This window comes from Molothrus aeneus, unplaced genomic scaffold (assembly GCF_037042795.1).
Source record: "Molothrus aeneus isolate 106 unplaced genomic scaffold, BPBGC_Maene_1.0 scaffold_35, whole genome shotgun sequence".
Classification (NCBI taxonomy): Eukaryota; Metazoa; Chordata; class Aves; order Passeriformes; family Icteridae; genus Molothrus; species Molothrus aeneus.
Window position 1 is genome coordinate 3,197,843 of NW_027099016.1, and position 20,496 is coordinate 3,218,338.

General features: G+C 54.1%; 2 protein-coding genes and 1 pseudogene across 2 annotated transcripts; 2 read left to right on the forward strand and 1 right to left on the reverse strand.

The window, feature by feature from the left end:
* LOC136570611 (uncharacterized) overlaps positions 1-20,496 on the forward strand; it is a 708,931-nt pseudogene that overhangs the window by 73,109 nt on the left and 615,326 nt on the right.
* LOC136570677 (uncharacterized) lies at positions 777-3,324 on the forward strand. The gene is made up of 6 exons (XM_066571145.1): positions 777-855; positions 963-1,118; positions 1,273-1,374; positions 1,778-1,880; positions 2,163-2,219; positions 2,502-3,324. Exons 1-6 carry the CDS (start codon positions 778-780, stop codon positions 2,669-2,671), a joined length of 666 nt encoding a protein of 221 aa, XP_066427242.1. The 5' UTR covers position 777; the 3' UTR covers positions 2,672-3,324.
* LOC136570671 (zinc finger protein 211-like) lies at positions 10,560-13,424 on the reverse strand. The gene is made up of 2 exons (XM_066571139.1): positions 13,206-13,424; positions 10,560-12,020 (listed from the first exon to the last, which is right to left on the reverse strand). The coding sequence occupies exon 2, from the start codon at positions 12,004-12,006 to the stop codon at positions 11,182-11,184; it is 825 nt and encodes a 274-aa protein (XP_066427236.1). The 5' UTR covers positions 12,007-12,020; positions 13,206-13,424; the 3' UTR covers positions 10,560-11,181.

The following is a 20,496-nucleotide window of genomic DNA, read 5'->3' on the forward strand; positions in this document are numbered from 1 at the left end:
GGCCCAGGAGCAATGGTGCCTTTTTCTCCCTGCCAGGGAGATGCGCCGTGTCTCCATCATCTGGTGTTGCGGCATGGCATCCTGCCTCTTTGACCTGCTCAGCCAAGGCATTTCAGACTGGGAGCTGCCCGCCCTGGCCTTCCTGGTGGAGGTGAGCCCCATGGCCAGCACTGCCTGGCTGAGCTGCCTCCCAGCCCTCTGCCCTCTCGTAGCCGCAGCTGCCTGGGACGCTGCCCGTGCCCTGTGCTGCTGCCTTGGATCAGCCCTGTGCACTTCTGAGCTCCTGCCAGCTGGGCACCTCTGTGCCTGCTCTGTGCCTGCTCTGTGCCTTTCAGGTCCTGGATTGCCTGGACTTGAGCAAATGCGGTAAAAAAGTCCTGGAGATCTTGACAAGGCACCTGCAGAGCGAGTCCAGGCAGATGCATGGCGTGGCGCTGCGAGGCCTCGTGGTGCTCACCTCGATGGTGAGAAGGAGGAAGCAGCTGAATCTGTGCTGGCAGCGTGGGGCTGGGGCAAGCAGCCCCTTGGGCTTAGCTGGGCTTTGGCAGCTGTGGCAGCTGCTCCCAGCTCTCCAGGGTCGCTGTTCAGCTGCCTGAGTGCTTTGGGACAGGCCTTCGGCCTCTGAGCCCTGCAGCAGCAGCAGCAGCGTGGGGTTGCCCAGCCTTGTTTTGCACACAGGATCCAAGCATGTACAGCCTGACTGAAAGCCTTGGGAAGCTACTGTGGGATAGGGATGAAGACATCGTGGAGAAGACCCTCATTGTGCTCAGCCTCCTGATGCTGCATAAAGACCTAGCAATAGCCAGCCCCATCGCCCTGCAGCTGGCTGAGGCGCTCTGGCACCTCTTTGACAATGTGAGGCTCTGTGCCCCCAGCCACAGGCACTTGGGTGCTGCCTTGGGCCTGGGCACAGGGAGGCCTGGAGCAGCTGATGTGGAGGGCTTTGGCTTCCTTTTCAACAGGACAACAGCCTTGTGCAGCTGCTCTCCATTCGCCTCTTCCAAGACGTGATCGCCTTGGTAGTGGCAAAGGGAGAAAAGCCCCTGAAGAAGCACGTGAGCCAGAGCCTGCTCCCACTCTTCTTCCACTGCCACGATGAGAACGGGCGTGTGGCACAGGTGAGGCCTCCTGGGTGTCCCCATGGAAGGAGCTCAGCTGTCTCCCCAGCCCCTGGCACCTGACGGGCTCCAACCTCCTCCCGGCCCTGGCACAGAGATGCGGGTCTGGTGCCCTGGGCTGCGGTGCCATCTCTGGGTCTCTGCTGCTCTGCAGGCCTCTCGGGAAACGCTGCTTTCTGCAGTAAGCTTCCTGAAGAGGAAGGATCTCAAGCAGCTGCTGCAGACGGATCAGATGTGGAGATTTGCCGAGTGCTTGGTAAGGACAGCCTGGAATGCCCAGCCCAATCCCTGGAGAAGCTGCCTGCCCACGGCGCCCAGTCTGTGGGGCTGGCAGCTGTGGCCCCTGCCCAGTGCCGCAGGCAGGGGCACCAGCCTGCGCCCCACACGCCGCTCCCTTGCCTGGGCCGTGCGGGCTCTTCTCCAGGCTCCTGTGGCCCCAAGGCCGGTGCCGATGGAGCCCCGAGCCAGCCGGGCTCTGCTGCGGGGCGGCACCGCGGCTCGCCGGGCCCTCCGCCCCGTGCCGAGCCCGGCGCCTGCGGCTGCTGGCCGGGCCTCAGGGCTCTGTGGGCACGGGGAGCAGTGGCGGCCGTAGGCAGCGCCCGGCCCAGGGGCAGGGCCCGCATCAACCCTTTCCCTCCGTGCCCCGCCGGTGTTTGCAGATGGCAGAGGACAGGAGCCGAGCGGCCGAGCAGCTGCGCCTGGCCCTGCCCTACGTGCGGAGCGCACAGGAGCCCCTGCGAGAGGCGGCCGTCAGGTTCATGGGTGAGCACCAAGCCCGGCTCCCTCCCCGGCCCGGCCCGCCGCAGCTCGGCCCCAGCCCCGCCTGCTGCCCCGGCAGCAGGATCCGGGCGCGGGCATGTGCAGCCCCGGCGGGGCTCGGCATTGCTGCTGCCGCCCTCTGGCAGCCGTGGCCTGGGGCGGCAGCGTGCGCCAGGGGCCCGGGCTGAGCCCTGCCGGGCCAGCAGGGCGTGTGGCCTCGGGGCTGGCAGCGCCCGTGGGCGGCAGCTGTGGCTCTGAAGGCAGGACACGCTCTGTGTTCCCCAGGGATGGCCGGGCGCTTCCTGACAGGGCAGCAGCCGCACTTCCGCATCATCTGCAGGGGTGAGTGCGGCCCGCGGGCTCTCGCCGGGGGCTGCCGCTGGCACCTGCGTTCCCTGGCCCGCCCGCGGACAGCTCCACTCCCTGCGCGCCCCAAGGTGCCCACAGCACAGACACCTTGCAGCCGCCTGGGGGACATTCCTGGCCAGCAGCTGCCAGCTCGTCCTTCTTGCCTCCTGCTTCCTCCAGGCCGTGCCAGGAGCTGCGTGCTATGCACGAGCCTGGAGGCTCTCCCCAGCTCCCCGCAGATCCAGCCTGACTGTGCCTCTGTTTCTCTCTCTGCAGCCCTTCAGGACATGACGGATGGCACCAGCCCTGCCATCTCATGCCTGGCGATTCAAGCTCTGTACATCCTTTTAGCTCTACAGAGCGTTCCCTGCTCCCGACTCCAGAAGATGCGAGACCAACTGCGCCGCCTCTGGCACTCGCGACCTTTGCTGTGTGGCCGCGGCTGAGTGTCCTGCTGCGGCGCTGTGCAGAACTGCTCCGGGAGGCTGCGTCTGCTGGGGCCACCTGAGCCTGCGGGGAACACCTCTCCTCTGCCAGCACTTCCTTTCCCTTCACCCCCTAGAGGAACATTAAATTGCTGTTGTTGGATAGCCGCCTGTCCAGGAGCTTTCTCTTGGTGCAGAGTGTCTTCAGGCCAATGGGGAAGAGGGGGAAAAGGCTGCTTGGTCTGCGCAATTTGCCCAAGGTTGTGGTGTGGAAGGGAAAGTGTGGAAGAATGGCTGGAGGAAAAGGGCCATGGATCCGTGGAAATGTTGTACAAGCAAGCCCCATGATAACTGAGCATACATGTTAACTTAGCAGCTTGGCATAAGTGGGCCGCACTTAGCATAACCAGGTCGCACGCCATGATAGGAAGATGCTGTGTCCTGCCTGCTGACAAGGTCGAACGGGCAAGGACAGCAACGAGAACAGAAACCATAAAGTATGCATAACCACAAAGTAGGAGGAATATGTAAATGTAATCTCTCGCTTTAAACCAAGAAACTCACGACAGGTATGAGCAATTAAACCAATAAACTAAAGACAGGTATGCATAATTACTGGAAAACAATATAAAAGTACCGGTGTACTCAAGATAAACTGAAGCTTGCTTTACCAATCATATTGATTGACTGCTTGTCTTCCCTCTCCGCCATCAGGAGGGGGCTGTGGGATCTGAGAGGGGCAGGAGGGGCTTTGGTGGCTCCTGGGGAGGTCAGGAAGATATCAGGGGGAGGTTTCAGGGGGTCCTGGCTGGGCTGGGGGCCACAGGGAGGGCGCTGGGAGGGGCTGGAGGTGTCCCTGAGAGGTTTTGGGGGTGCTGAGCCCTGCGGACCCCCCAGAGATGCCGCTGGACGCCGCCCGCAGCAAGATGCTGACGGGCATCGGGGGCTTCGTCTTGGGCTTCGTCTTCCTGGCGCTGGGGCTCGGCTTCTACGTGCGCAAGAAGGTCAGGGCGGGTGCCGGGGGTGGCGTCCCCGCCGTGGCGGAGCGTGTGCGCTCCCGCCGGGGCCCCCAGCCCGGTGTCACCCCCTTTTCTCTGCCCACAGAGCTCCTGAGCCGGCGGCGGCCGCAGCCCCTCCCCGTGGGCTCGGGCCCGGCCGGGACCCCCCGCTCCGTCCCCGCTCCGCTGATTTTGGGGGGGTCTCGTGTCCCCCCCAGCCCCGCTGGCGCTCTGCCCCCGCCCAGTGCCTGCTCCCAGTGCTCCCAATAAAGCTTCCCAGTTGGCCCCGGGGCCGTTTATTGGGGGGCGATGGGGAGGGGTTTGGGGGGGGGGCGATGGGACGGATTTGGGCAAAGAGAGGGGGACAAAGGGTGGGGGTTGGGCCCGGGGGGAGCGGGAGGAGGAGGAGGAGGAGGAGGAAGAGCAGCAGCACCAGATCCCCACGGTTTCCCCGCCCCGCCGGAGCTGCAGCCCCCCCAGCCCTGTCAGCATCGCCCCCTCCCCACATCCCGCAGTGAGCGGGGAGAGAGAGCTCAGCCCTTGTTAAGAATCTCTAATTACTTTAAAATAACTAATACTTTTTAATTTTAATAACATTTTATTTTAATATATGAAAACATCTCTATAATTTACATTTATAGAATTTAAAAATAATTTTAATATTACTTAATAATTCCCTTGACCCCTTGATAATAAAATTGTGTTTTTGTCACGATTCCTCCTCATGGTCGGGTTTCCTGATGGGGGATCTTGTTGGATCGGCGGAAGAAATGCGGCACTCAATATGAGTGATCAGCAAGTCTCCAACTTTATTGATAGTTCACACATATTTATATTGGTGTTAATGAGGCTTATACATATTGCAAAGCTGAGCTCATTATTGGTTAATTACTTATTGGTCAACCAAGCCTACTTCTATATTCTTATGGTTATTTTGTTACTACTTCTACATTCTTGTAGTTATTCTGCTGAAACTATCCTCATATTCCTGGCAAAAGATCCTCTCCTCTATCCAGTTGTTGCACCAAGGGCACAATGTCCTTGTCAGTGGTTGGACACTGACTGCTGAATCCTAGACTTGCCTCCTTCTAACTTAACCAACGCTATGATGTGACCTTTCTCAGCTGGCCAGCTGTCCACAAAGCTCTCCACACTTCCCCCGTTTTTCTCTTGAACAAGCGTAGTCTGATTAAATGCAGCAGATACCATCTTTTGCACCATGTTCTGTAGGCATATGCAAAAACATGGCAAAATTAATACTACTAACAAAGCTATAATGCCCACTATAATGCTGACCTTAACAATAGAGTGTAACCATGATCCCAGGCCTAAAGATTTGAGCCATCCATCAATACCAAAGCCTGATTCTACCTGTAGGTTTCCAGTTAACCGCTCCAGTGTGGAAGTAGGCGTGGTTGACCGAGAAGTAATTAACCAATAATGAGCTCAGCTTTGCAATATGTATAAGCCACATTAACACCAATATAAATATGTGTGAACTATCAATAAAGTTGGAGACTTGCTGATCACGCATATTGAGTGCCGCATTTCTTCCGCCGATCCAACAAGTTCCTGGTTTTGAGTCACCAATGCAATCACCTGTAAAGCCTGAAAATATGAGCTCTAATTCAAGGGCTTCTAGGAACACTTAAACCTACAGCAATTCTCCTTCAGAAAACCACAGTAGCTATGTCTCCTATAGAAAGACCAGATAAATCTCTCAGTAACCAGAATGACCCTTTTGCTCCCCTTTATGACTTGCTGAGAAAAAGAATAAAATGGGATTGGACTTCTTTTCAGGAGGAAACATTGCAATTACTGATTTTTGAAGTGACAGCTCACCAAGCACTGGACCCTGTCCATCCCACAGATCCCTTTCAGCTGGAGTACGGATTTGCCTCCTCACACCTTTCCGTTCATATACGGCAGCGGGGTCCTGAGGGTCTGAAAAAGCCTGTTGGTTTTTATTCCCGTGGTTTCAGAGATACTGAAAAAAGGTACACTGCCTGGGAAGGGGGGTTGTTTGTGGTTGGCTTGGGAAAAGGTAAATGTAAATGATCACAAATTGATAATTGATGCACTCGGTGCTACACAAAACAACGTTTCTTTGGCTCTCAGCTGTATCCAGGCACAATTGTGGATGCAGTCAGTTGCTGCCTCAATTATAAGAGAAGGTGAAGAAGGCACTTTTCCCACTGAAATTCAGAAAATAATTTGGGACAGTGCCACTGACTTTGAAAGACAATTCCAATCCTGGTGGAACCTGTTGAATTTTACCTATGACCCCATTGCAAATACAGCCACAGCTTTTGTGTTAACCATACGCAATGCCTCAGAGCATTTGATTTTCCCTGTTATAGCATTAGAACTGAATTACAGCGGAGCTGTTCTCTATCCCATAGAGAATGGGCCCGTCAAATTGGTGAGAAATGGCAAACTGTTAATTTGGAATCTTGTATTGTCCAAGAACAACAAGGGCTCATCTGTGAAAGAAATGCAATCATAGCTCAAGACATTTGTTTAGACACAGAGCAAAAAATATCTGTCATTTTGAAATTTGTCCTAACAAGACTTCTGAAACAGTCCTTACATACATAGGCAATAGATGTGCTTAGAACTGCTTGTCATTTTGTATTTGTAGAAAACGTGGTAGTAGATACTAAAAATCTTTCAAATTTCTGTGCTTGTAACTTTAGCAAAATTGCAGGATGGGATTTCTCTTATGAAGCTCCAGTCACCTCTCACTACCTATTGCAATCCAACTACACACTGATTCACAAACTGATGCCTACTCCTATTGGGATGGATCTCACTTTGGTAAGACAACTGCTGCTCCATCGAGACTTAGTTGAAATCCTTGAGAAGATTCAGAAAAACGCACAGAAAGCCCTGGTGACTGTTCATCACAATGTGAGACAGATACACCGTGTCATGGAAAGGGTGGAGAAAGATGCCCAGCACAGGGGGTGGGATACTCTTTTAGGTGGTCTCCTACTGCCACGGGTGTCCTGAGCAGTCTGTGTCATCCCACTGTTATCCTTTTGATACCAATTCGGCTTGGTTTTATTTTATCAGCAGTCCCATTCGTTATGAATTGGAGCATGAAACAGCTGACAAGATTGACGTCTATAGTTAATGCACACAACTTGGCTGATGTCCCATGCACTGTGGACATCCCCAAGCCTTTGACACAAGGCAATTATGAATGAAGCATATGAGTTTTAGAGTAATCCTGGATTTTCATTTATGATTTTGTGAAAATTATTTTCCACTTTTAGTGAATTATTTTAGACAATCATTTTTAAGTTAATGCTTGTATTATGATTAGTTTATTTCTTTTTGCTTTTAATTATTTGTGATTTGTTTTGCCAATTTGAGAATTGTTATAAAAATAATACTATTTTAATTAATTAACCACTTGTAAATTGTTTTGAAAATAATACTGTTATAATCAATATTAAGTATGTTTCTTTATTGTCTCCCTTTTTCCCCTCTTTTTCCTATCCTTTCTTTTCCTCCTTTTTCTCTCTCTCTCTTTTCTCTCTCTCTCTGTCATACTGTCTCTACATTTCCAAGTATACTACCAATGTACAGCAAGTCATAAAGACCCATCAGCAACACTCCAGAGTTCTGCTGATGAAGATCCCTTCAAGACAATTGTGAGTCACGGGGTCGTGTGAGAGTCGGTCCGAATTTTCCCTCATCTGCCTCACGATCGTCACTGGGGACCACTGAAGAGAAGACCCCCCCTGTCTTAAATCTCTGGCTCCAAAGGAGAAAGTCATGTGCCTGAGACCTGAGAGCGTTGCCGAGCCATTGTTTGCACAGGTGTTGTTTGCTGTGTGCTGCACTGAGCCCAATGAGAAGAAGAAGGAAGCACCGTGCCCTTTGTGCAACAACAGCCTTGGGAGCTGTCCCACCTCTCGGCCTGGCTGGACTTCTCCTGAGTTCTGGGTGGTCCCCCCACAGAAGACCCTCACCTGTTTTACAACCACCGTGACAGACAGACTGAGATGTAAGGAGCCTCTCCATCAAGGACTGAGACACGAAACCCCCATGTGAAAAGGCCCCTCTGCTCCTTCCAAGGACTGGGACTGAAACCCCCAGCCCGGGGCAGGTGTGTGGGGGAGGCAAGCTGACCAAAGCGAGATGTGTGCCTGCAGGTTGTGACCGCTGGACCAAGAACACAATGGCTCCCGTTTACTGCTGAGAACATGGACTACCTGTTACATCTATTCCTTATTGTATCTCTTTCCCCCTCCTTGCAATTTCCAATAGAGTTATCATAATAAAAACCTCTGAGTTAGCCAGAGACTTCGAGATCTCCCCAACATAACAGGTGGATCCTCGACTGGACTGGACCAAAGGACTTCGTCTCTACGTTTGGTAGCTCTATCCCCCTCTTTCCCTCTCTCTCTCTTTTGTCTCTCTCTTCCTCTATCTTTTTCTCTCCCTTAATCCCTCTCTCGCATTTTGCTGTGGTCATTCAATAAAGGTGCATTTGTTTCGATTATCATTGCAAACCCCCTTGTACCGTGTCGGTTCTTTTTGCACCCTGAGATCAAATCCACGAACCATCACGAAACCCGTCTGTGAGGACGGATCGTGACACCCCCCGAGGACCCCTCCCTAAATTCCCCCCCAAAGCCCCCACAGCACCCCGAGACCCCGCTAAAACCCCCTCAAGTTCCCCCCAGATCCTCCCCAAATGCCCCCTAAACGTCCTCAAGACCCCTCCCCAAATTCCCCTTACGACCCCTCCAGGACCCCTCACCTGTTCCTGCGCCTCCTCAGCAGCTCCCGGAGCCCCCCGTCCTCTCCCAGCGCCTCCCCCGCTCTCTCCAGCGCCTCCCGCAGGACCCGCCCGAGCCCGGGGCGGCTCCCGGGGGTCCCTGAGGGGGTCCGGGGGGCGGCAGGGGGGAGGGGGCGCCCGCTCCATGCCCGGCCCCGGGGTCAGGGGGCGCCGCTTCGGCTCGGCTCTGATTGGCTGGAGCAGCGCGGGGAGGGCGGGAGTTGCTGAGAGGAGACGCCCGATGATTGGTTGGTTTCGTAGAGGGCGTGGTGATTGACAGAAGAGGTGCGGGGGAGGCGGGCTTTGGCGAGGGGAGATTGAGGGGAGATTTGGCACGGTGATTGGTTGGTTGAGCTCGAAAGAGGCGGGAGTAGCTGCAGGGGGACCTGCGGTGATTGGTTGGTTCGGCATGTGAGAGGCGGGTGTGTCTGAGGGGAGGCGTGCAGTGATTGGTTGGATCGGCGCACGGGGAGGCCGGAGTTCCTGAGAGGAGACTCGCGGTGATTGGTAGGTTTGGGGCGGGGTTCGCCGTGATTCGTTAATTTGGGAGATGAAGCGCGGTGATTGGATGGTTGGGGGCGGGGCGCGCCGCTATTGGCTGGGAAATGTCCGGGATTTTTAAGGGAACATTTCCAGTTTTTTGGAGAAAAACTCTCAGATTTTTATGGAAAAATTCCCATATTTTTGCAGGAGAAACATTCCCGGATTTTTTGACCCCACATGACCCCAAAAACCCAAAAAAACCCAAAGCACTGGAAATAAACCCCAAATAACCCCCAAAAAACCCAAACAATACCATAAATCCCCTAAATAAGCCCGAACAAATCCAAATTATCCCAAAAAAACAAAAAAACCACCCAAATAAACCCATAAAACCCCAAATGATTTCAATTACACCTAAAACAATGCCATATACACCAAGATAAACCCAACGAACCTCAAATAATTCCAAATAAGCCCAAATAAACCCAAATAAGCCCAAACAAACCGAAATACTTCAAAATAACCCTAAATAAACAGAAATTACCCAAGTAAACCCCAAGATAAACCCCAAATAGTCCATAAATAACCCCAAATAAACCCCAAGTAACCCCAGTTCCTCCTGTCCCCACTCTAAAACAGATCCTGACCAATCAGAACGCGCGGCACTGATGACGATCCACTCGCTGGGCAGAAACTCAGAGCACTGGCCCTGCTCAGCGATTTTAAACCAATCAGCGCCCGGCCCGACTCTGACTCATCAGTTGCCAGGCACAGACCAAGGCCTCTCACTGCGGTAAACACTCACAGACCGCGCGGGGTAATTTCCAGCCAATCAGAGCGTGTCTCGCTGATGACTCATCAGTTGCCAGGAGCGGAACTTGGGGAGGGGGGTAAGGTGACCCTGGGGATGGGCTGGGGATCCCAAATTAATGCAAAACAGGGTCGGGACCCCAAAACGGAGCAGGAGGGGCCTGGAGCCCCCAAAACCAAACACGGGGGAGGGGACTGGGGGAACGATTGGAAACGGGGGGGGGGGGGGGGAGGGTGGAGAAAAGACAGGGGTGGGACCCCAGAATTGAGCTGGGAGGATGGGACCCCCAAGTCGAGGTGGGAGGGGTATGGGATCCCAAAACAGAGCTGGGAGGGGGATGGGACACCCCAAATTGAGCTGGGAGGGGGGTGGGACCTCCAAAAGGGATGAAGGCAATTTTGTTCCTGGAATATGTAAATGAGTTTATTGATATGCATGAGGGTCTATGAATATGCAACAGGCTGATGTCATGGGAGACCAGGACCATCGAGCAAAGATTGTTATGACCACCAAGATGCCCCAGTTATTTTTGGGGACACCTCTTAATTAATCTGGTTTTAATTCCATCAGCCTGTTGCATATTCTTAGAGCCTTATGCATATCCATTACCTAATTTACATATTTCAGGAACTATTTTACATGGCCCGTCCTTGGGGGTGTCTCCCCATTTCAGGAGCCTCCACTGAAATGGAAAATGTAAACCCGCTCCCTTTGAAAAAAAAAATTATTACTATTATTATTATTATTACTATTATTCTTATCAATAGAATAAACAACTATAAAAATTAGAATTAATTTTGAAATTAAGGGGCTCTCAGGCAAAGATATGGGAGTAGAAATACAGTTCTTTATTAGGAAAAATTGAAAATACAAATGCAGTAGTAGAAACAAAAAAAATGAGTGAGAGAGTCACAATCCTCTGGGAATCCAGTGGACAATGAGGCTGATCCTTTGGGAATCCCGTGGGAAAAGGGCTGATCCTTTGGGAATCCATTTCTTGTCCCCCAAAAACAGGACAAAAGCAGAGCCATGGAGTTTTTATAGGGTATCCCAAGGGCGGAGTTGGGGTTTGGGTCAGGGGAGGAGCTCCTAGCTACACAAGAAGGGTGAGATCAAATTCCTGCCTCTTATCAACAACAGCACTCCACACAGAACCTGTCCCCAAATCCTAAATTCCCTCTAAAACAACTGAGAAATTATGGAACTTCAGATATATTCAATCAATTTCCTTCATTTAACCTAGTCTGGGGTGTTTTTAAAGAATGAAGGTGAAGCAGAGGAAAATTAAGGCAAAACCAAAAGGAGAAGCAGCCAGGTGTGCTCCCAACATGGATCACAGGGAATGTGAGTGACCAGGGTTGTGCCCAAAGTGCCTCCTCCAGTAGGGGATGGAGCTGGAACAGCGCACGAAGCTCTGCCCGCACTCGGGGCACTCACAGGGCTTCCCTTACCGGTGCCTCCGTTGGTGTTGGGTTAAGTTAGAGCTGCTGGAGAAGCTCTTCCCACACTGGGGACACTCGTAGGGCCTCTCCCCTGTGTGGATGCGCCGATGGGTGATGAGGGTGGAGTTCTGCCTGAATCCCTTCCCACAGTCAGGGCATTGGAAGGGCCTCTCCTCTCTGTGAATCCAATAGTGCTGGAGGAGACAGGACCTGGTCTGAAACCTCTTCCTGCATTTATCACACTCATAGGGCCGTTCCCCAGTGTGGATGCGCTGGTGGGTGATGAGGGTGGAGTTGTACTTGAATCCCTTCCCACACTCAGGGCATTGGAAGGGCCTCTCCTCTGTGTGAGTCTGATAGTGCCGGAGGAGATGGGAGCTGGTCTGAAACCTCTTCCCACACTTGGAACACTCATAGGGCCTCTCCCCAGTGTGGGTCCTCTGGTGCGTGATCAGGGTGGAGCTCTCTCCAAAGCTCTTCCCACACTCCCCACACTTGTAGGGCCGTTCCCCAGTGTGGATCCTCTGGTGCACAATCAGGTCGTAGTTCCACCTGAAGCTCTTCCCACACTCCACGCACCTGTGGGGCTTCTCCCCATCATGGACCTGCTCATGGAGCACCAGCTCCGAGCTCTGGCTCCATCTCTGGCCGCCTTCCCGGCCCAGGCTGGCTCTTTCTCTCTCACATCCCCGCCATCTGCGTTTGCAGCCTCTCCTTGTGCGGCATCTCTGGGGCTTTTCCTCCCCATTGGTTTCCTGCGCCGTGGAGCCACTCAAAACGGCCTCTGCCACCAGGTTCTGCCGCGGGCATTTGTCCTCCCTGCTCTCCATGCTCAGCTCCTGCTCTGGGGGAGGAAGGACAAGGACAGGATGGGATTTGCCTCCGTGCCACAGGCAAGGGCAAGGAGATCCCCTCAGGGCGTCCCTGGCAGCCGCCACCGGCACCCCCCGATGTCCCCCCATGGGGCCTTTTCTGCTCAGCCTTGGACTTCTTCATTCTCCAAACATCCCCCCAAAAACCCCAACCCAGGGACTCCCCGGGATATCCGGGCCGAGCTCCCCCTCCCCGCTCACCGGAGCCATGGGGGGGGGCGATGATCCCACAGGTGGGGGCTGCGAATTCAGGCAGAGATCGACAGCCTGGCTCCCTCAGCTTAGCCTCGATCCGCCTTTGTCCCTCCTCTTCCTCTTCCTCCCGCTCCTCCCCTTCCATTCCCCCTCCCTCCTCCTCCTCCTCTGTCTTATCTCCCCCTCCTCCTCCTCTTCCATCCCTCCCCTTCCATCCCTCCTCCTCCTCCTCGCTAACCCCACCTCCTTTTCCTCCCTCCATCGATGCTCTCTCTCCGCCTTCATCCCTCCTCTTCCATCCCTCCTCCCCCTGCTCCTCCCCCCTAACCCCACCTCCTCCTCCCCCTTCATCCCTGCCCTTCCCTGCCTCCTCCTCCTCCCCCAGCAGCAGCCACACCCTCGGTGCCCCGTTCCCGCAGCCCTCGCAGCCCGCGGCAGGAGCGGCGATGGAGCCGGGACAGGTCGGGATGGGCAGCGCGGGGCTCTCGGCTGCTCCCAGCCGCTGCGGGCGGGGGGAACCCGGCCCGGGCCAAAGGAGAGGCAAACTGGCCAAACTGGGGGCACATCACAAAGCTAAGGATGCAGCAGAAAATGGAGCTGAAAGAGTTATGTTAATATTAACTCCAAACCAGGAAAAACTGGAAATTCCAAAGGTTACGGAAGATGAGAAAAAAGAATCAAACAAGATAGGAAGTGAACAAGATAAATCAAGGAAATTGAAACTTCTTGATGGAAGAAAATTACTTAATAAAATGTGCTTACTAGGAAAACATTAGAAGACATGCATCAGAAAACCCACTGGGGTACTCAAGCTTTGTGTGATCATTTTTTAAGGAACTATGGATGCACTGGGATTTTTGGAGGAGCAAAGCAAGTTACTGAAAGATGCTTAAATTGCCAAAGGATAAATAAAAAGGTGATGAGAAAAACAACATTAGGAGGTTGTGAGTTAGCTCACTGACCATTTGAAAGAATCCAAGCAGAAGTTTAGATTTGTTAGGTTCTGGATTTATTTGTAAAAACTCCCGTTTAATCTAGAAGAAAGAGAATATGCCATAGGTTAGACAGGAGATTTTAGGAGAATAAAAATCTTTAAAGTATCAGAAACACCCGAGATAAAACAGGAAAAGAAAAAGGGGAAATGAAAGGGAGGGGAACAAGAGGAAAAATCAGAAAGAGAGTGGGATCCTTTGCAGCTCTTGCCCCCTCCATTCGCGGCCGAGGCGCCTGTCCCGGGTCCCGGCTCGCTGCCCGCCTCAGCTCCGCCTGCCCCGGTTTCCATCCCAGGTGCGGGCTCACTGCCCAGGGCAGCTCCACCTGCCCCGGCGCTGGCGGTGAATTTGTGTGCCCTGCTCCCACTGCCCGGCCCGCGGCCGCTCTGCCGGCCATGCTGGGGAAGATGGGGGTTGCTCTGTCCTGCCGCGTGGGCCGAGGTCACCGCGCCGACCGCACCGAGGGCGGGTCCCAGCCATCCCATCCCCAGCTGCCCTGCCCGGGCCAGCTGCGCTGGGCACCGCCGCTGCTGCCGGGGTCTCCCACCTGCCTTTTCTCTGCCGGGAGCTGCCGGATCAGCCGCCATAAGCCATGTGGGGGCTGCCCACGCTCCGGCTCGGTCTCCACGGGAAGATCCCCCTCTGGCGATTCCGGCAGCAGACCCTGCCCACACTCCCACCGAGCCTCGGCGGGATATCCTCCCCTGACCCCACTCCTGCTCTGAGTTACATCCCCTTGGTAACCACAGCTCCAGCTGTTCAGGGAAACTCTCTCTCTATAGGAAGCACCTTATTGAAACACTAGGAGCTCAGCTAAAAGACAGTCCTCTCCAAATCCTTTCCCAAAACACAGGAGAAAGGCTAGAGAAGGTAAAAAAGTGAAAGAGTTAGATGAAGGGATTGCTCAATTTCCGTTAAGAGAGGTTCCCATGGCAGGGATGCGCTGCCCTGCCCCGCGGGAGCCACCAGCGCCCCTGCCGGCCGTGCCCGGAACTGCACCCAAGGGGAAAGCGCCGCAGCCGAAAGGCCGGGACTGGCTCCGGGCTCTGTTTGTTGTCACTGCCGGAGCTGGTGTTGTTTGTTTGCTTTACTTACACACTAGAAAAGAACTGCTGTTCCTATTCCCATAGCTTTGCCTGAGAGACCCTTGATTCCACTAGTCTAAAAATTAAGAGGGAGGGGCTTTGCATTCTCCATTCCAAGAGAGGCTTTTTCTGCCTTCCCAAGCAGACACCTGTCTTGTAAAGCAAGACAAGCACCCACAGGCACTGAGGGGGGCTGCAGGAGGGGCAGAAGAAGGCCCTGCAGCACTTGGGCACAAAGGCCCAGCGGTGAATGCAAGAAGGGAGCAGCAAAAGGCCAAGCTGAAGACAAAGACCAGGGCAGAGTTCCTACAGCCCCTGAGGGATCAGCCCCAGGGCCCAAGGGGGCCCCAGCACCCAGGGCATGGGCTCGGCCACAAGCACCCGGCAGAGGCATTGCCCTCCTCGGCAGGGGACAGCCCACCCAAACAGCCCCTGGCAAGGAATCAGGGCTCCAGCTGCAGGGCACAAGGACACTGCAAGCACAGACAGCAGCACCCTCAGGACCAGCAAGTCCACCCCTTGATGGACATGGATTGGCAGGGCTGTCACAGCTCCCATCACACCAGGGACCCTCCACACTGGAGCCCTTGAGAACATTCATCTCGGTCTGCATTGAGAAGAGGCCTCTCCTGATGGACACAGGGGCCTCTCAATCCACTCTGAATCTTAGACCTAAGGGGGAAAAATGCAAAAGATTTGTTTGATTAGTGACGGGATAAGTGGGAAAGATGTATGGTTTTATTCAACCACTATTAGTAGATCTGGGAGATGGATTGGAAATCCATGAAGTTTTATTTGCTCCTAATTGTTACCATGATTTACTGGGAAGGGATTTGAGCGCTAAACTCAGAACACAAATTAATATTATAAAAGGTGATACAGGGGCCAGTTCTGTTGTACCTCTGAGTCAAATGTCTGGCAAGGCCTATGCTGAAGTGAACCCAGAAGTGTGGGCAGCCCCAGGAAAATAGGGAAAATTAGATATGGAGCCTCTCCAAAGTACTCTGAAGCAACCAGGACAAGTGGTGTCTAAAAGCAACAGCCTGTTCCAGGGGAGGGAAGGAAGGGGAATCAGACAAAGCGCAGGTCACCGCCCCATGCTCAGCTCAACCCAAGGAGTTCTGGGTGCTTGTAAGAGCCTGGCACTGAAATGCCCTGGGCAGGAAGGCTTCAATATCTTCTGCTGACACCATGGCACCTAACAGGGGGGCAAAAGCAATTCTGACTGCTTCAGCAAGCACTGGATCAGAGATCAAGGTATATTCTCCCACAGGAAGCTGGGCTGGCACAGAGCCTGCCCTGGGATTTTGCTGTTCCCAACACCCAGCCAGGACATCGGCTCCTGCCTAAGGAGTGCAAAGCAGCACCACTGGTGGCCAAGGGGCCCATGCCAAGTGTCCCTGAGGCCAGAAACAGCCGCCAGCACAGCTGAACACGGGGGGACCCCTCAGCCTGGCCTCAGGGGCTCTGAAGCCCCGGAGATTTGCACTTCCCGCCTGCAGCAGGACCATGGGAGCCCCCACTGAGCCTGCCCTGAAGGCAACGCAGCAGCAGCCAGGGCTCCACAGCGGGCCAAGCCCCTGGGCCTGCCCACAGATCCTCTGCTCAAACCCTCGGAAATCCTGGCCACCCTCCTCTGGCACCTCCAGCCACTGCGGCCAAGCCTTGCTGCCACTGCTGCAGCTTCAGCGCTGGCTGGGCCTGCACTGCCACAGCTGCTGGGGAGCACCACGGCACAATTCCACTCTGGGGCTCACTCACACCCACACTCTGGGCTGACTGCGACTGCATTGCTGCAAAATGTACCCAGTTTGGTTCTTTTAAATCTTCTTTCTCTCCTCAGAAAGGTTTCTCTACTCAAAGGTTTGCCTTTGGGAAAGGAATTTTAAAGGTTTTATTTAAGGGGTGTTACACCACTCAAGGGAGATGAGTTCAACATCTCCACAGACTGGGAATAGCCCAAAAGACACCCACAGAGATAACGACCAGCAACAAAACATCAACGCCCAGCAGCAAACAGCAACCAACAGCTACCCCAGACACTGCCCCCGGCACAGCTGGAGACACCTGGTCTGGAAAAGGCTGAGAAGGAAATCCAGGAGTGTGGAACGAATTCACAGCAGAGGGGAAGAAATCCGTGTCCAACAGGAAACCAAATACTAAAAACCTAGACAACTTGGAAGCAATGAACATTAAAGCAGGGGATTTAGATTGGTTCAGACTACATAAAGTTTAGGAAAAATCTAGTAAAACTCACATGCCATGGAATGATTTTCTCTGCACAGCCAGGGTATTTGTGAAAGAAATTATTTCTGTTGCACATCCTGGCCAGAACCAAGCAATGCCTTGACTCTCTAACACTAAAGAGATTCTTGGAGAGTTTTTGTTTTCCCTGCAGCTGCAGTGACAAAATTACAACAAAAGAAAAATGTTTCATAATATGCTTTCTCACTTTATTTTGTCAGGAAGGTTTGGGACAGAAAGGTGAGAATCAAGTTTTGGTCAGGGTTTGTCCATGTTCACCTTTAGGCTGAATTCTGGAAAAAATTACAAGAGCTTTAAAGGTGACCATTTATTTCATAAATAGTTAATAGATTGTTTCAACATTGTTTAAAGAAAAAAACAAACCCAAAAAACCAAAACAAAAACCTAAACTAAAGAAAAGGAAAAAAGCAAAAAAAGAAACAGATTCTGAGCAGGGCACATGTGAGTCACTGGATGGCTGCCCTGGAAGAGAAGCTTCATTCCAGGCAGCCTGCAGAGGAGCTTTAGAAATGCAAATGAACACTGCTGGGCAAAGCCTGGACAATGTACCTGGGTCTCTTGCCTGGGGCAGGAATTGGGCTGATTCCCTCTGCCCTCACCCCAAGCTCTGCCTGCTTGCACTGATGGAATTTGCACAGCTCAAGGCAGAGCCCAGGGTGAGGATATCTGACCCTGCAACAGAAACGGGTGAAGCTGCAAAGGGAAACGGCAAATGGAGAATGTTGGGAAAACTTCACTATAAATAAATGGGGGGGAATCGTCCCTCCGCCCACTCCAACATGTGCTGTCACTGTCAGTATTATATACAGGGTATATTAGAGCACTGGGGATTTTTTGCTACCAGAAATTAAGAGAAATCAGTTGGGAATCCAAGTATTTGATGTTTAAATTACAAAAAAATCGGCCAATTGATGCAGCCCTGGCTCCTCAGGCAGTGCAAACAATGGGAAAAACATCAACGCCCACCAGAACAAATCCTACAACACCTTGGACCAGCCCCTGGGAACCAAAACCAATTCATATCAGGAGCCACAGAACCCATTTCTCATTTCAATGGCATCATTAGATTACAAGCTGTCCTCGGAATAACCAACCAGACAGCTCCAGCTCCTGACCTTCCTGCTGAGCAATCCACTGAAATGAGGAACACAACATTTCACCATGGGATGGGATCAGATCATCTGTTAGTAGAAAAAAGAGGAGTTTGTGGAAAATTAAATTACTCCAACTGCTGTTGGCCAATAGATGACTAAGGAAAAGTGCTGAAACAGATAATAAAGGAAACAAGAAAGCAGCTCATGTTCCACCCCAAACGTGGAAAGGATGGGAAGGGGTCACGGTTTTGTGGCTCTCTGGCAGACCATGGGTTAAACGAATGCTGTTTCTCCTCTCATGTGCTACAGCAACTCTCACCTTTTTACCGTGCTCCACACCTTGAGAGTGCAGCTCATTCAGCAGCTGAGCGAGGGGCCAGGGACTTGTAGATCACGAAGTAACGGGCGAAACCACCAGCTTCAATAATTGTTACTAATTAACATGGACTGCTGCTCACAGAAAGTCCCGCTAATTTCCTGAACTTCCAGAAGAACAAAGACTTAACAGAGCCGTGAATATCGGCTCTTCTACAAAAGTGGGAATGCACATTAACGAGGACATGCAGTGGGCAGATGTGGAAGTCTGAACCTTCCAAGTACCTCAGCCAGTGGGCAAAGGGAGAGGGAGATGAGCCGGGAAAATGAGGATAAAAAGGAGGCTGCGAACTACAGCAATGGCAGAGAGCGCACGGCAAATGCCCCACGGCCTCTCCGTCTGCTCAGCAATAAAGTCACTTGTACAGGACTCCTCTGTCTCCTCGGGGCACAGAAACCTCCGGCCACGTCAATTTCCCCGCACAGCCCCGGGCACGGGGCAGCCGCCTCTGTCCCGGCCACAGCAACCGGGCCGAGCCAGCGCTGCTCCGGCAGCGGCTCCTGCCGAGGCAGCGGCCGCAAGGAGACCGCGGGCAGCCGCTCCCGCAGCGCTCTCACGCCAGCGGCAACACGCGCCGGACACGGCACAACGAACCCGCCTGAGCCCCCTGCCGCCCCCGAGGCCCGCAGCGAGCCCCGAGCCCCCGCACAACCCAGCGCGGCTCCCACCTGCGCTGCGACCGCCTCCCAGCTCCGCCGCCGCCTCACCGCGCTCCGGCCGCTGCCGCCGCTCCCGGGCCCGCACAGACGCTCCGCCAATGGCGCCGCTGCCGAGCCACGGCCGCCCTCAGGCCGCCACCGGGGCCCTGCCCCGCCCCGCTCCCACCAATCAGCGCTCCAGAACCACGACTGACGGCACCGTCACCCAATCGCAGCCAGGGGCGGGCTCTGCACACGGCACAGCCTCACCCCGCGCTCTCAGGGCCCCCCGGGCTGCGTGAGGGCAGAGCCGGAGATGAGGAACAGCCCTGGAACGGGGCCGGGCCCGAGGGGATTGAGCTGAAAACACAAACAAACTTCTCCGCACCTCCCGCCACGGCTTTCCCGGCACTGCGGCTTCGGTGGCACTGGCTCACTGGGAAGCCCTGGAGCCTCACTTCTCCTACCTCTAATTAGGAGCAGCAGTGCATCGCTTTGATTTCCCCCAAAAAGGGAAAACCACCCCAAATTCCTGTGGATGAGTGGGGGAGGGTAGGGATTTATGGCAGAAAACTCCAAAACCTCAGAGCAGGATAATGAGAAGTAAGTGAAGAGCCTTAAATCCAGCCTTCCCCCACGCCTCCCTCCTTCCAGCTGCACCTCCTGCCCCGGCAGTGCCGGAGACAGGGAATGGGGCCGTGCTCACTTCATGCCCCGGGGCTTCTCCCTCTGCTCAGGGACAGGAGTCGTTCCCCTGCTGCACCCTGGGCTCTCTCCCACCGGCGACTTCTCCAGGAACTTCTCCAAGCTGAGTCCATCCCACGGGGCACAGCCCCCCTCCAAGTGCTGCAGCGTGGGTCACTGTGCCCCGGGGTCAGTCCTGCCAGGACAGGCTGCTCCAGCGGGGCCCCTCTGGCCACGGGGTCACAGCCTCCTCTGAGGCATCCCCGTGCTCCAGCGTGGCTGCTCCGGGGGCTGCAGGGGGATCTCTGCATCCCCATGGATCTGCAGGGGGATCTCTGCATCCCCATGGATCTGCAGGGGGATCTCTGCATCCCCACGGATCTGCGGGGGGATCTCTGCATCCCCGTAGATCTCTGCATCTGGCACTGCCGTTTTTTGAGGAGCCAGGAATAGGCTGAGCTCTGCCTGAAGCTCTTCTCACATTCCCCACACTCTTCCCGGCACAGGGAGGGTTTTACCTCCTCACAACTCTCCAGGCTGGGTTTGCAGCCCCTCCTCTTGTGGGATCTCTGGGGCTTTTCCTCCCCGTTGGATTCCTGCGCCGTGGAGCTGTTCCAAATGGCCTCTTCCACGAGGTTCTGTGGCAGGGATTTGTTCTCCCTGGTCTCTGTCTGCAGCTCAGTGCCTGGGGGAGGAAGGACAAGGAGAGGAAGAGACAGGGAGAAGGGAAAAGGAAAAGGCAGGAGGAGAGGAAGGAACAAGAAGGAACAAGGGAGGAAGGAGATGGGAAAGGAACGTGGATGGATGAAGGACAGAATGAGGAGAAGAAGGAGGGTGGACAAGGAGAAGATGGAATTTGCCTCCATGCCAGAGGGAAGGGGAAGGAGATCCCCCCAGTCCATCCCTGGCAGGATGGCGTTGGCAGTGAGGCTGTCCTGCAGCGATGCTGGGCTGGGAGATGGAGCAGCAGGGAGGGGAAAGGGGCAGTGATTCCTCCTGCCCTGCCTGGCTGTCCCAGTCTGGAATGTCCTGGCTCTGCCGAGGCCCTTGGAGCGTCCGGCACTCAGGAGCCCGGAGCTCACGGCTGCTTTATAAAGCTGACAAAGTCGGCAGGATGGG

Bases quoted from the DNA above. Each gene is read 5' to 3' on its own strand.
- LOC136570677 (XM_066571145.1), top strand. From the start codon at position 778: ATGCTGCATAAAGACCTAGCAATAGCCAGCCCCATCGCCCTGCAGCTG. The intron at 856-962 runs GTGAGGCTCTGT...CCTTTTCAACAG, and splicing joins TCTGGCACCTCTTTGACAAT to GACAACAGCCTTGTGCAGCT. The intron at 1,119-1,272 runs GTGAGGCCTCCT...GCTGCTCTGCAG, and splicing joins AGAACGGGCGTGTGGCACAG to GCCTCTCGGGAAACGCTGCT.
- LOC136570671 (XM_066571139.1), bottom strand. From the start codon at position 12,006: ATGGAGAGCAGGGAGGACAAATGCCCGCGGCAGAACCTGGTGGCAGAG.